The sequence below is a fragment of the Hordeum vulgare genome, chromosome 2H, assembly GCF_904849725.1.
Source record: "Hordeum vulgare subsp. vulgare chromosome 2H, MorexV3_pseudomolecules_assembly, whole genome shotgun sequence".
Classification (NCBI taxonomy): domain Eukaryota; kingdom Viridiplantae; phylum Streptophyta; class Magnoliopsida; order Poales; family Poaceae; genus Hordeum; species Hordeum vulgare.
Genome location: NC_058519.1, coordinates 27,016,786 through 27,031,795, shown reverse-complemented (window position 1 = coordinate 27,031,795; position 15,010 = coordinate 27,016,786). Strand labels below are relative to the sequence as shown.

Below are 15,010 nucleotides of genomic sequence, written 5' to 3'. Positions count from 1 at the left end.
CTTCTTGAAGTACATTTGTTGGGTTCAAGGAGTTTATATGATGACCAAGATGGTATTCAAGGTATTATTCAAATAATGGTCATAGAGACACAAGGTTGATCAAGATCGTCAGACAAAGAGTAAATCAAGATGATCAACACACAAAGCGTACAAGATGTACCGAGAGGGGTCAAGTGATCCCATGGTATGGTAAGCATTGTCCATTACGTGTTTGTGTACTAATCCATGGTCTTCTGAGAGTGCTATGTGGGGGGTAGGTGTGTTTCCATGGGCTTGCGTCAAAAGGAAGATCTCATACAACCCATGAAGGATGACGTCAAGTGGTGATCGTCATCAAGATTGCGGTGTACAAGTTCAAGTGGATCAACATGAATATATCATGCTTGAATCTTGCCGTCCATTGTGGTGGCAATGGACTTGTGAAGATATGCTGAAGAGTGGCTCACCCATAGTGAGTATGTGGGAGCAATCAACTAGTCTTCGTCAAGCCAACGCAATCAAGAAAGATGGTCCATCTTGAGGAAGCCAAGATCATCATCATCTAGCTCAAGAGGACGAGGTGCAAGGTATAGGTTTGCCCTTGATAGGTTTTCTGTTTTAGGATATATTGATGTACTGTCAAGGGGGGGCTGTCAAGTGAGTAGCTTGATCGTATCGTTCGTTGAGAGCTCAAACCATTTGCATCATTGCATCATACTTCTTGGTTCTTGTTTGGTTTTTATCTTTGTGATTTTTAGAGCTTATGGTCATCTTCATTACAAGCTCGAGTTCATCGAAAACGGAGTCCACATGCATCTTCTATGATGTTTTCAATGTTGGGAGTTTTTACCGGCCTTATTCGAAGAAGGGTTCTCACCATTTTCTTATGGGACTTTTATCACTTGCTTATTATTGATATTTCTATCTAGATTGTGTTATCCCATTTTGTTAGCTTTCCAACAAACTTGGTTTCGTTGAATTCGGAGTTCGTATACGAAAGTTAGAGCAGTTTCAGTATCCAGCGGTTGTACCGCTCCTCGTGTCAGCGGTAGTACCGCTCCTGTAGCGGTAGTACTGCCCCTGGAGCAGTAGTACCGCCCCCGGAGCGCTAGTAATTTTTTACTACCGCTCTAGGAGCAGTAGTACCGCTCCGGGTGGGCGGTAGTACCGCTTCGGGACGGTAGTACCTCTCTCTGAGCAGTTGTTCTCCGTCGGACTTTTTACGAAGACTTTCTCTAGCGGTAGTACCATCACGCCTAGCGGTAGTACCTCAGGGGCTAGCGGTAGTACCGCCAAGGGAAGCGGTAGTACCGCTGTGCGCGAGCTGTAAGTGGGGGTAACGGTTTGATTCCTTCCCCCACTATATAAAGGGGGTCTTCTTCCCCCTTGGCCTTATTTATCCGTTGAGCTCGTGTTCTTGCCCATTGTTGACCTTCTTAGATCTTGCTAACTCTCAATACCTCCAATGATTCTTGCTAGTTCTTGAGGGAAAATAGAGAGGAGATCTAGATCCACATCTCCACTAATCACTTTCTCCTCTATGTGAGGGGAACCCCTTTGATCTAGATCTTGGAGTTCTTTGTGAGCTCCTTGTTCTTCCTCTCATATTTCTCCATAGCTTTTGTTGTTGTGGAGGGATTTGAGTGTGAGGGACTTGACCACTTTGTGTGTTCTTGCCATTGCATGGGTTGCATCGGTTTGAGTTCTCCACAGTGATACGTGGAAGTGAAGTTTGAGAAGCCATATTACCTTTTGGTACTTAGTACCGTAGAGATTGTTCTTCGTGGATGCTTTGACGTCCTAGAAGCTTGGTCGTGTCTTGGAGCTCAATCATTGTGGTGTAAAGCTCCGGGCAAACGTCGGGGTCTCCAATTAGGTTGTGGAGATTGTCCCGAGCAATTTGTACGGGTATCAGTAACCGCCCCCAAGGGTTGCCATTTGTACGGGTTCGGTGACCGCCCTCAAGGGTCTCTTAGTGGAATCACGGCATCTTGCATTGTGCGAGGGCGTGAGGAGATTACGGTGGCCTTAGTGGCATCTTGGGGAGCATTGTGCCTCCACACCGCTCCAACGGAGATTAGCATCCGCAAGGGTGTGAACTTCGGGATACATCATCGTCTCCGCGTGCCTCGGTCATCTCTTACCTGAACCCTTTACTTATGCACTTTACTTTGTGATAGCCATATCGTTATTGTCATATATCTTGCTATCACTTAGTTTTTTTATCTTGCTTAGCATAAGTTGTTGGTGCACATAGGTGAGCCTAGTTGTTGTAGGTTTTGTGCTTGACAAATTAAACGTTAGTTTTATTCCGCATTTTGTTCAAGCCTAAACCGTAATTATTTTAAAGCGCCTATTCACCCCCCCCCCCTCTAGGCGACATCCACGTCCTTTCAACCTGGGTAAAACTTGCGTCTCTCGATTCCGACCAACCCCGTTCAAGCAACCACCTAGTTGCCATGGCCTCACAACTTAGTCCTTTCACGAGGATATCTGCCTTGACAAAACCACTACAGAGACCCTAGGTCATGTGATTAGATGATCGCAACGCCTCTACGTCGTGTCCCCTCTTGGGGATTCGTCTTTGGAGCTGGGCATTGACAAGTGGGATAAGTGGGTGGCGGTGTTGGCGTTGTGGAAACGATGACGGGGTGAGTGATGTAGGAGGTAGGACAATGGTTGAGGTAGCCGACTCTTCTCCAACGTGTAAATGGGGTTATCACGGGTTGTTTTGTTGCGGTGAAGTCGGAGCTGCAACGGGCGACATCACTATAGCGACGATGACAAGCAAAAGATGATTTGTTTCGTGGTCTTCCACGACGCCAACTTTGAATAGTTTCCGTTCAGAGCTCTCCTTTGGCGTCGGAGTTCCATTGTCCTCGGTGCTGGTGGTTGAGTTGTTGCACCGGCCTTCTTGTGTTTCCACATAGCCTCTACAACGAGGTTTGAGTCGACATTTGTTTTCGACGAATTCAATTGATTGGGGCTTATGGAGGGCGATGAGGCTTGTTGGGATAAGTGATGACGATGTCGCCGATGTGCGATCTTGACGGGACCCTCTATGTTAAGGTGCGTGTGGGGTTATGTGTGAGTATCGCACAATAGTTTGTGATAGTTTTCACCTGGGTTTTCATTAAATAACTTGACAACTGTCTTCTGCTTAATTCGTGAATGAGACAAATCTTTTGTCCCCATTTTGCTAAGCATTCCAAAACAATAAGGTTTCATGTTGACTTGAAATAAGCTTCGGGTAAAGCTATACTTTGATGTCTATGCGAATAACAAGAGAACTAAAAAAATCCTCCTACCCTCGGGACGGGAATCTCCATGGTACTTTGATTTCAGAGCCCTCTCCATAGGATCGTGACCTATACATGTGTCCTCCCCTCTACTATGGTGTCATCATATTATCTTTTTTTAGCATTATCATCCTGCTATCCAAGACGCACAAAACCTAATTTTGGGCCCCTACATTTAGCTCAGCCTTGACATGGACCACGCTAGGTTGTAAACTCGGCGCATACACAAGGAGTATGGAGTCGACTGTATCAAAGGGGAACACCCCGACGCGTGTAAGCCCACTACAACGGATAAGTGAGATCTTTGTTTCATGCATGCGTCACCTAGAACCCGTGTCACACTTGTAGAAAAGGATCATATGTTGAAAAAAAAATATGTTGAGACGCACACAACCGAGAGGACATTTGAGGAAGGTGGTATACCTCAGTATGCAACCATAAAGTGAAACTGCACTGGGATTGCACAATTCTTTGAAGTTGAATTCCAAATGGTATGGCCGCTTACAAATTTTGAAGATAGGTTGTGTGGCTTATAGATATTTCCCGTTCCAAATGGTATGGCCGCTTACAAATTTTGAAGATAGGTTGTGTGGCTTATAGATATTTCCCGTAGTCTAAAAATGCCGCTTTATAGACATTTTAGCAAATTTTGAAGATAGGTTGTGTGGCTTATAGATATTTCCCGTAGTCTAAAAATGCCGCTTTATAGACATTTTAGCAAATTTTGAAGATAGGTTGTGTGGCTTATAGATATTTCCCGTAGTCTAAAAATGCCGCTTTATAGACATTTTAGTTATTTCCCTGTGTAATGTAAGGCCTTAAATATATAGTACTACGCATATATTTTAAGTATATATTTTAGACATTTTAAGTATATATTGTATGCCAATTTTAAGTTTGTGACAATGGAAATATTTTTAGAAGAAATGGTGGTGAATTGAAGTCAAAATAATTAGTCTCTAATACCTTGCAGGGAATTTTTGACCATCAGTTTTTCAGCCTCCGATGGGAGAACAAGAGTTTATTTGATTTGGAATTAAAAGAACATCTTCATTTTGGACGGCTCAGATCAGATCTAGTTGTGATTTTTATATGGGCACAGAAAAATATAAACATCTCCAGTATCAAATAAATAAATATAAAAATAAATTTCACGATAATAATGATAATAACTTTGTATATTAAATGTTAATATTTAATAATAAAGTTTGTCAAATGTGAGGAAGTTTAAAATTCCAGAAGAGTAATGCACTTTATATTTTAAGAAAGGAAAGGTGGTACTCGGTTCTCCTTTGGAAGACAATCACAGCCTCCACAAGTGCAAACTGGTCAAGCGAAACTTTAGGAAGAAGGAATTGTACAGACAAGTAGCTTAACAAGGATGGTGAGACTGAACGTGCAAACTACATGAGCACCGAGATACAAGGATATTTTATCAGGCGACTATCCACAAATTCATCGATAGTGTTAATCATGTCGCCAGTAGAAAATAAAGCATCCTCTTAACAGTTTGTTGCCTCATTTGTAGAAGTCAAAGTCTGACTCAGGCTTCTTGACGTTGGTTCGGTAACCCTTCTCGAAGTCCTTGGGGAGGATAACATACCGATTTTTGCGGACAGCATGCATGCCAGCTTCCTGGCAAATAGCAGTGATCTGAAAAAGAATGACACAATGAACATTAAAAAAGGAAGGAGGAAAAGGGTGTATAATTTACAATATCAATTACTCCCTCCGTTCCATAATATAAGAGTGTTTTTGTAACCAGTTTAGTGTTAAAGACACTCTTATATTATGGGACGGAGCGAGTACATGACATGTCATAATAAGGCAATACTACTGATATTATAGGTGCCAATATATATGAAATCAATGTAAGGTGGGCAGAAGGTACATTTACTATGATAAACTTTCAGTAAAGGATTTGCAGAATTGTTATCAATTATCATGGTCTAATTGATCAGTGGCAAGGAATTTCCTATGCTGCAGTAGTACAAGTGAAGATCTAAAGACTGTTCAACATAATGAGAAGGCACTCACATCAGCAGCACTGATTTTATCAGGTCTGGAGACATAATCTTCCAAATCAACCTCATCACTCAAGTTCATCTTAGCAGTACAAACCTGAAACAAAGGAGGCCATCATAATTATCAGATGCAAACGAAAATATAATCTCAGAAAAGGTTCAGGAAACAGATTTTCAATAGTCAAATTTTGTTTGTAGATGCAAGCTTATAACTAATCAGTTACTAGTTGGAGTTCTAGGCCAATTTAGGTACAAAAATTTATCCTTGCAACCAAAACATGTGTCTTGTTAAGCACCATTTTTTAACGATCAATGTTTGAGAGCCATTATAACTGATTTAAAGATAATTGCTGCAGGTGCAGAACTATGAATACAAGGCCATCAATACAATCTACTACTACATTGAAATTATTATGTAAAAGAGAGAAGACTTTCCAAACAACTATCAGTAATATCTTTGAAAGCATACCATGTAAAGCACTCCCTCCGTACCTAAATATAAGTCTTTTAAGATATTTCACTAGGTGTCTACATACGGAGCAAAATGAATGAATCTATACTCTAAAGTATGTCTATATACATCCGTATGTAGTCCATTAGTTGAACCTCTAGAAAGACTTACATTTAGGAACGGAGGGAGTATTTACAAAGGAACTTACTTGGAAAACAAGCCTCTTCTGCCTCCGATCCGGCAGAGGGAACTCAATTTTCCTGTCCAGTCTTCCTGGACGCAGCAGAGCAGGATCTAGAGTATCTGCCCGATTGGTTGCCATTATAACCTTCACATTCACTGTCTGATCAAATCCATCCATCTGCATTGCATACAAAGTTCACAATATGATACTCAAATCCCTCAAGGCATGAGAAAGTTGCATCATGTAATAGTCTTAACAATAGCCTTTTCAAGAAGTTACTTCCTATCCTAAAAAAAGCCACAGATATTATTTCTAAGGGCATGTGCACATTTTGTGAAATCAGAACTAAACAACTGAGCTTTAGAATCTATGTCGGTATTTTTTTCTTTCTTGACATCTACTCCAGGATGCATGTAAAGTTATATACATGTACAAACCACCTGGAATGCATGATATTCCAGGTCTGAAACACATGCCTTGACATCTATTAAACAACTTGACATTTCTAAGGGCATGTGCACATTTTGCCACTAAGAGTATGTGCATGTCTGAAATGCATGATATTCCAGGATTAGTGGCAAACAACCTGAATTACAGCAAACCTATTACTGCTAGAAATTTTACCTGATTCAGTAGTTCCATCAGAATACGCTGAACTTCTCGGTCAGCCCCGGTCTGAGCATCGAATCGAGCAGTGGCTATAGCATCAACCTCATCAATGAATATTATAGCCGGGGCATTCTCTTTAGCTAAGCGGAATACATCTCGAACCATCCTTGGGCCCTAAGGTGAGATAAATGATACAATGCATCAACAAAAGAACTTATAGGTAGCAAACTGGAGAAAAGCTTCAGGTAGCAAATTCTTGAGTAAAGTGTAATGTATAAACCACTACCAGAAACATTATGAAGCAATACGTAATATCACTGACAACATGAATCGTAGGCTATATTAACAGTAGTTTTACTTGCGTTGGTAATGTATGCAGTAACTATATATTTTTTGCATGCAAGATGTAATTCATGTATGCAGAATACAAACAAAAAGGAAGTTGCATCAGATGTTCACAGGCACTGCTTAGGTAGCTTTATTCTTGTAGCCTTGTGTTAACAGATCTCGGCAGAACACTTCAGTTCAAACATGTGCAACAAAATTACGCTGGAAATCTTGAGCATAAACAAGGAAACCTAACAAATACTTAACAAACTAGGCATCTATTACATGGTCAAAGCTTAACACATGCAATATTTTTTGTAAGAACGAAAGGAGAACCGAATGCAGAAACAAGGTCAACATATGCATGTTACAACTATCCGCATCTTACCTCACCCAGGTACTTCTGCACAAACTCTGAACCAACCACTCTGATAAAAGCAGCAGTAGTGTGATGTGCCACAGCTTTAGCAAGCATGGTCTTGCCAGTGCCTGGAGGACCATAGAGCAGCACCCCTCTTGGAGGATCAATACCAATCTGCTTGTACAATTCATGATGTGTCAATGGTAACTCAACTGCCTCGCGAATTTCTTGTTTTTGGATATCACATCCTCCAATGTCCTGAACATAATCAGAAATAGAATATTGTTATTGAGGTTTTTTCAATCCACTGTATGAAACAACTTCAGTAAGTCGTAAAGATACAAACTCCATAAATTGAAAAGTTCTGATCATGTTATGCACACAATTCTCAGGAAATAGGAAGTGTTCAATCTTGGTTGGCTTTAAGGATAGGGAAAATGACACAGGATCAAATCATTGCATGGGCATACAGATGCCGAAGTAAGAAAGCCACAAATAGCATAAAATTTAAAGGATTTATTAAACCATTCCTACAGTACTATGGTGATTTGAGAGTTTCGATTATGTTGGCGAGAGTAGCTTCACAACATAGAAGGAAATGCACCGGCAGTACAAAAATTGCCGGTCGGTCTCCAAAACTGATCCCGGCAATTTAGAACACAGGCCAGAGGCAAATCCAACATTCAACCAATATATCTGCCAAAATTCTACTGTTCATTGAACAATTATACTAAGAAACTATTACTCTACTAGTACTATTATTATTATGGGTAAATAACTGAGAACAGAAGCAGAGAATATACATGTTACAGAAACCAGCTAGTCAATGCATAGCTATCTATTCCTGTTTATCAGAAATGCAACACTTGTACTGTCAGCATAAAAGCTGTAGAAGTTACGTACATAACTGCGGAAACAACCGAAGCACACTTCAATTTCAGGCAAAGCAATTCATTCACAAACATCATCAATATCTACTACTATAGCAACTAATTCATATCTACTACAGGATTCCATAATCTACATGAAGTACGCCCAAATTGAACACATGCCACCGGCTATTCCAGTATTCCACCAATCTATCTGCCAAAAATCCGCTGTCCATTGAACAATTATATACTACTCAAGAGACTATGACCCTACTACTGGTATTATAATCACTATTATGGGCAAATGACTGAGAATAGAAGCAGATAACATACTTGTTACAGAGACCAGCTAGTGTGACTGAATCCTAACTTGGTCAACAAATTCAGGATCCCAAATGCATCTAGGGTTGGCAGAGTCGAAGACAGCGATCCTAATAAAACATCAAATTGAGCTAGGGTTCAGACGGATCTGAGAAAGCCATACCGAGTAGAGGACGTTGGGTTTCTCGGAGGAGGCGAGGAGCGAGATGCTGGAGTCGGCCTCGGGGGGCAGCACGTCGACGAGGGCGTTGGAGTGGCGGTGCAGGGCGACGGAGGCGGAGGGCTTGAGCAGCTCGCGGTTGATGGTGCTGAGGATGCGCACGTAGTAGTTGCTGCCGGTGGTGGAGCCGACGATGCCGTTGTTGCCGTCGACCATCTCCATGAACTGGCCGATGACGAGCGGCACCGACTGGATCCGCTTGACCTCCTCCTGCGCGCGCAGCAGCTCGCGCTTAAGGTTCTTCTGCTCGTCCTTGACGTACTCCTCCTGGATCTCGACGAACTCCATGTGGCGCTGCAGCGACTTGAGGCGGCCGTAGAGGTCGTCGTCGTCCTCGGCGGAGGGGGCGGAGGGCGCCGCGGGGTAGGACGGCGGGGCCGCCGGCGGGCTCGGCGCGACGGCCGCGGCCGACATCGCGGGGGGCTAGGGTTTGGTGGCGGGGGGCGGGTCTGCGGCTCCGATCTGTCGAGAGGAGCGGAGCGGTGTGCAGAGGAACCTGAGACGCGAAGAGCGGTTTGCTTGGAAGAAGGGAAAGGCCGTACTGTAGTTGTAGCCGGACCACTGTTTTTCTATTCTTTACTCTTTATTACCTTATACCTATTAATCTTTCTTATTATTTCGGATAAAATATAGGGGGTTTTGTGCAAAACGTAAAATAACGGTTGAACTTGACTTATAGAAGGACTGCGGGTTGAATCCTCGAAAACGGAGGGGTTTTTTCTCAAAATTGCCACGACAAACGACCAGAAACTGTATTTGCTACTGCTTCTTCTGTCCGTCGTGCAAATTGCCCTGAAGTTGGTCTAAATTACCCACCATACCATCGATAAGTGGATAATTGCAAGTCACCGTCGATCGGTTTTATGTTGTTAATCTCTAGCCTATCTCTATCACAAACAATCAACTAGCCTGGTGTTTTCAGTCTCCTCTCTTCTTAGAGGAAGGCTTAGGTTCAAATCCCACCAGCGTCCTCTTTTTATCTTTTGGCGCCGATGATGCAATAGGAGGTGCAGTTGAGAACATAGTTTCATTTTTATTTAATTATAATTTCTAATTCAAAATGCTTTCTAATTCAAAATATGTTAATGCATTTAAAAAATGTCCTAAATTTTTAAAAATAGCTAATGCATGTTTTGATAGTTTATTTTTTTATTTAATTTTTCCGTTCCATTTTTATTTAATTATAATTTAAATAATTTAGAATTACAAAAGCATTTGCATATTAAAAATAGGAATTTTAAATTAAAATGTTGACGAAAACATAAAATGTTTGTGGATTCCAAAAAGGCGACGGATTTTTATAAAAAAATTGAAAATTCCAAAACAATGTCCGTGAATTTAATAAATATATTACTGACTTATAAAAATGTTCTCAATTTTAAAATTGTTCTCATATTTGTAAAATTGTTCATGAAAGATCAAAAATGTTTGTGAATTTAAAGTAAAATCCTCCAACATTAAAAATTATGTTTGTCTTTTCTAGAATTGGTCGCCAATTCAAAAGAAAATATTTAAACCCGTTTGAAATATAAAAAATATTCACGTTTTTTAGTAAATGCTTGTAAGTTGTAAAAAACGTTCTCGACTTTGAAATTGTTCTCATATTTGTAAAATTGTTAATGAAAGATCTAATGTATGTAGTTAAACATTAATGCTTCTAAGTCTTTGTGAAAATATACCCGTGTGAATTTTGAAGAATTAACTGTTGGATGGATTGGATTATTATTGTATGTTTTCTAAAAAAATCTTGAAATTAAGAATAATTCTTTGAGTTACCAAGATTTTTGACAACCATGATATTTTTTTTTTAAAATGTAAAGATTGCTTCAACTTGTGAATAAATTTAAAAGAAGAAACATTTTCTTGCATTTGTGCACAAAATTTCAAAATCAAGCGATGATGTATGAACATAATGTGGTCATCATCATTGAAGATTATGTTTTTTTCTCCCGTTGCAACGCACGGGCCATTTTGCTAGTACCTACTAATAAAAGAAACAGGCATTCTTAGTCTGTCGGATCGTTTTGTAAAATCTTCCCTGAGTTTTATTGTAATAAAACCATGGTACTGGTATAAGTTAAACAAACTATTGGTCCCGTGGTACTGGTAGAAAAACGATTCGTCCGACGCGATCTTGGAGATTCTCCTCACCATGCCCCCGCTCTCTTGGGGCGAGGCGGCACGGCGCATCGACGACACGCGAGGGAAAGACATGTGATCCTTGTTCATCATCCACGATCTCGAGGACGAGAGGGTTGACAAAGATAAAGAGCCGAGCTAGCCGACAGCCTGAAGACCTACAACTGCTGGCCCACGGACCGACGACACGCGAGGGAAAGACATGTGATCCCTCCGTCCCAAAATTCTTGTCTTAGGTTTATCTAGAAATGAATGTATCTAAATACTAAAACATGACTAGATAGATTCATATTTAGACAAATTTAAGACAAGAATTTTGAGACGGAGGGAGTACACAACTACTCCTTCCGTTCTTAAATATAAGTCTTTTATATATTTCAATATGGACTATATACGGAACAAAATGAGTGAATCTACACTATAAAATACGTCTATATACACCTGTATGTACTCCATATTGGCATATCTAAAAAGACTTATATTTAAGAACGGAGTGAGTAGTTACTATAGTATGTTGGTTGATGTCAATTCACATGCATAGATCTACTACTGCTAACTAATTTCTACTCGCTCCCAAACAGAAGGCATGGAAGAACTAACTAAACACTACCATGCAAGTCCATCAGGATGGAGAAGGCAACCTAGCACAAAGAAATATTGAACCAACAACCGTTCTCAACAACCAAATTCCATTTACATGATAGGCACATACTGAACAGATCCACTTCTAGCAATTTCAACACTGTATATATCCTGAGAAACACTGTAAAATCAGCATAGATGGAATAAATTATAATAAGTTCATACCATAAATGGATAAACATAGTAAAAAAGAAGCTTAGTTTCACTATAATATTAAAAATTATTTTATAATGTGTGAAACACTACAAGGTAACAAATATATCGGACCTTAAATAGGTGCGTAAACAAACTACTCCCTCCCATCGATATTAATTGTGGCTGATTTGCTACAATTCAGCGACAATTAATACTTCAGGTAGACAGAAGACCTTTTCATTTTCAGTCAAGTTATCCACAAAAAATGCAGGTTGCCCTGGGTAACCCAGTAGAAGGCATGGAAGAACAAGCATGCAAAGGTAAGCTGCAACATATGAGCAATAGTAAGTTCTCAACTAGGTGTTGGAAGTGCAACATGGAGCCCTCAACAGTACAAAAGACTAGCTGATCTGATAGACTGCTTGAACTGATCTATTTATGTTTGCAAGAGTAGTTTATTATCTAAGACTAAAAGGAAATGCACCAGCAGTACTAAAATGTCGATTAGTCTTCAAAACTGATCCTAGCATTTTACACAGTCCCTAGCAAGAACACAAATGTGGAAGCAAGTCAACGCAAAGCTATCTTTTCTTGTTTATCAGAAATGCACCCTAATTAGGCATTTACAAAATTAAGAACAAAGTCTACCTTGGAAACCACAAGTACCAACATTGATACTACACATGGCAACATCAAATTTACCGAAGGTTAATTAAAATTTAACATAGCCGTATCGCAGACGTTAACAACCCAATAGACCCCCACGACACAGATAAGCCCGTTTGAGACTATTAATACATCACCGCCCAAACCAACCTAACGAACCCCAGCAACCCACTGTCAGGCCTAATAACTGACAAAACATCTGAGGACACCAGGCACTTGGTGGAGATGGAGTCTCTGAAGCTAGGTGTCAAAAACTCTGCAGCGAAAAAGAGAATAAGACCGCAAGGAATTCTCAGATTTTCCAAGAAAGTTAACACCAAATTCATGTTCATCAGAAGGCTAATTTATGGGACGGTGTGGCTAACACAGGCAAATGGCTAAAATCTTAGGGAGAAGGACGTGGGTTGAATGAGATGGACGGGCGTTTGATGTTTTTTTGAACCTGCGTACGATAAAACTGAGGGTTGAGACGTAATGCACCGACTACCTTAAAAGTTACTGTGTGGGGATATATATAGAGAGGGGGCGGGGGTAAATTACGAGTGTCATTATGCGTCTGACCGCAATGAACTTGTCCGCACATCATGTCCGGTCCCACAAATATTGGCCTCAAATAAATACCATTATTTATACTAAATCCTACTATTTGAAAAAAATAATTTTTACGACTTGCAATGATAGAGAATTATTATAGTAAATTTAAATATTTTTGTAATAAAATTACATTTTGCAAATACGCCTTAAAACATGTTTAAATCAATTGAACTTAAATGTGATCAAAGAAGAAATTAAAAAACAATCCATGTATTATTCGATTAATTTGAAAATCTTGCATTAATGTAACATATATGTATGTGTGTGCTGTTAACTATCTTAATAAGTGCATGGCATACAAATATATATTGATAATGAACTTTACGATTAGATACTTCTAAATAGAAAAATCTGGAGTACACAAGATGGAGCTTGGCAACTCATAATTGGCATGCAGGTTTATTCATTTTTTGGGTCAAATATGTGGAACATGTTACGTTGGGTTCAATAATATGTTGATGATGTGCATATGATATGTAGTTGGTACCAAAATAATATACTCCCTTTTAAAGCTTTCACCAAAGCGAGAGACTTGCATTCTAAGTAAAATTCCAAAATGCCAAATGAGGCCGAGTTCCATGGAGGCCTTAATTTGAAATCTTTAAAATTCTAATTTTTGTTTCACAAAATTCTAGAAAAAAACGCAAATATACCCAGAGGCATAACGTACATGTCTGTAAATCTTCAGGCAAAAATACCTTCAAATGAAAGCTACACAAACAACAAATATGGGGCTTTTGTAGCATATATGTATTGTTCATCTTCAACAGTTGTTAAAAATATTGCATCTTGCAATTAAAGGTATTTCATTCTGAATTTTTACATACATACACATTACATCCTTGAATACATGTGTATTTTTTAACTGGAAGTTTGAATTCAAAAATTTCAAAATTAAGGCCTGCATGGAGCTCGGTCTACCAAAAGGCCTACTGAGTAAAATTGATTTATAGTGTGAACTTGCTATCGAAAATTGAATCTCTTATTTTGTACAGATATTTAATTATTTCCATATACTTAATAAGCTTGTGGGTGTAACACTTTTCATTAAAAAAGTGGCTATAACACTTTTTGTGTGTCATCTACCTCTCCTCTCTTCTGCCCATTAGCTACACCCTTCCCTAGCTTTACCATTGTCCCCAACCCAAAGTGTTGCTACAGACATTAAATCCAACCCCCTCCGCCCCGCGACCGTCGTTGCCATCACCAGACATAGTTGTCCCCACCGGACACCCTCCTTTGGACATAAACTTTGCCCTTTACGTGTTTGACACAATGTTTGAGCTGTTTTATTATTATTATTTTACTCATTTCTAGGCAGTCAATGGATACCAAGATGTTAATTTAAGAACGAGGAGCTTGGCAAATTCACATGCAAAAGTTTGTCAATTTACTTGATTCGAGCGATGAAGATGATGAAATGATGTTGATGATTAGCATCTAGGAAGAAATGGAGAAGCAAGTAGTGGATATTTCGAGATTTGATGGTTCGATAAAGGTCAAAAGAGTTGTTCCCCGGGATAGGATAGTCGGGGCACGAATTCTCACAAGGACTACTTCAAACTGGAGTTTTTTTTGCGTCGCTTCCCGACGAGGAAACATTTGTTCTTGCACATCATGGATATTGTGAAGGAATATGATCCTTACTTCAAGATGAGAAATGATTGTTGTGGACAACTGTCCTTCTCTTCTATTATTGTTATTGGTGAGATTGTCTGGAGATGGTATCCCGCATGCCTTGAGGCCATGGTGAAATTTGTGCACACAATGGTGAAGGTGTTTGGATTGGATTACTTGAGAAAACCAACTGTCGAGGAGACACAAAAGTCATTGGCGATGGGGCATCGAGAGGTTTCCCAGCTATGCTCACATAAGGTTTTTGCACGCATTGACGATAGAAAAACTGCCCAAAAGGTTTTTGCACGTACTCCCAATTTAGATCCATTTCAAGGAGGATTGTGTATCTTCTAAAGATGCGTTACACCGTTTGACCCAATCCGCGACAACATGAGTACACATGGATCCTTCATTTTATGTCGCTATCAAAATGGGTGCACTTCTTCTTTATTAAATGTTTTTGTTTCTGAACACACTAGTAAAATAGGCGTATTTTGGAACCCTGAGGACTCAGTTATTGGTATATGGATATGGGAAATATAAAATTTCTGATCCTAAGAGGAAAATATGGGG

General features: G+C 39.8%; 1 protein-coding gene across 1 annotated transcript; it reads right to left on the bottom strand.

Moving 5' to 3' along the window:
• Nucleotides 1–4,511: 4,511 nt before the first annotated feature.
• On the bottom strand, nt 4,512–9,195 carry LOC123424599 (26S proteasome regulatory subunit 6B homolog). Its single transcript, XM_045108241.1, has 6 exons — nt 8,588–9,195; nt 7,262–7,492; nt 6,562–6,720; nt 5,962–6,114; nt 5,316–5,399; nt 4,512–4,931 (listed from the first exon to the last, which is right to left on the bottom strand). The coding sequence occupies exons 1-6, from the start codon at nt 9,056–9,058 to the stop codon at nt 4,797–4,799; spliced, it is 1,233 nt and encodes a 410-aa protein (XP_044964176.1). The 5' UTR covers nt 9,059–9,195; the 3' UTR covers nt 4,512–4,796.
• Between the last annotated feature and the right edge of the window lie 5,815 nt (nt 9,196–15,010).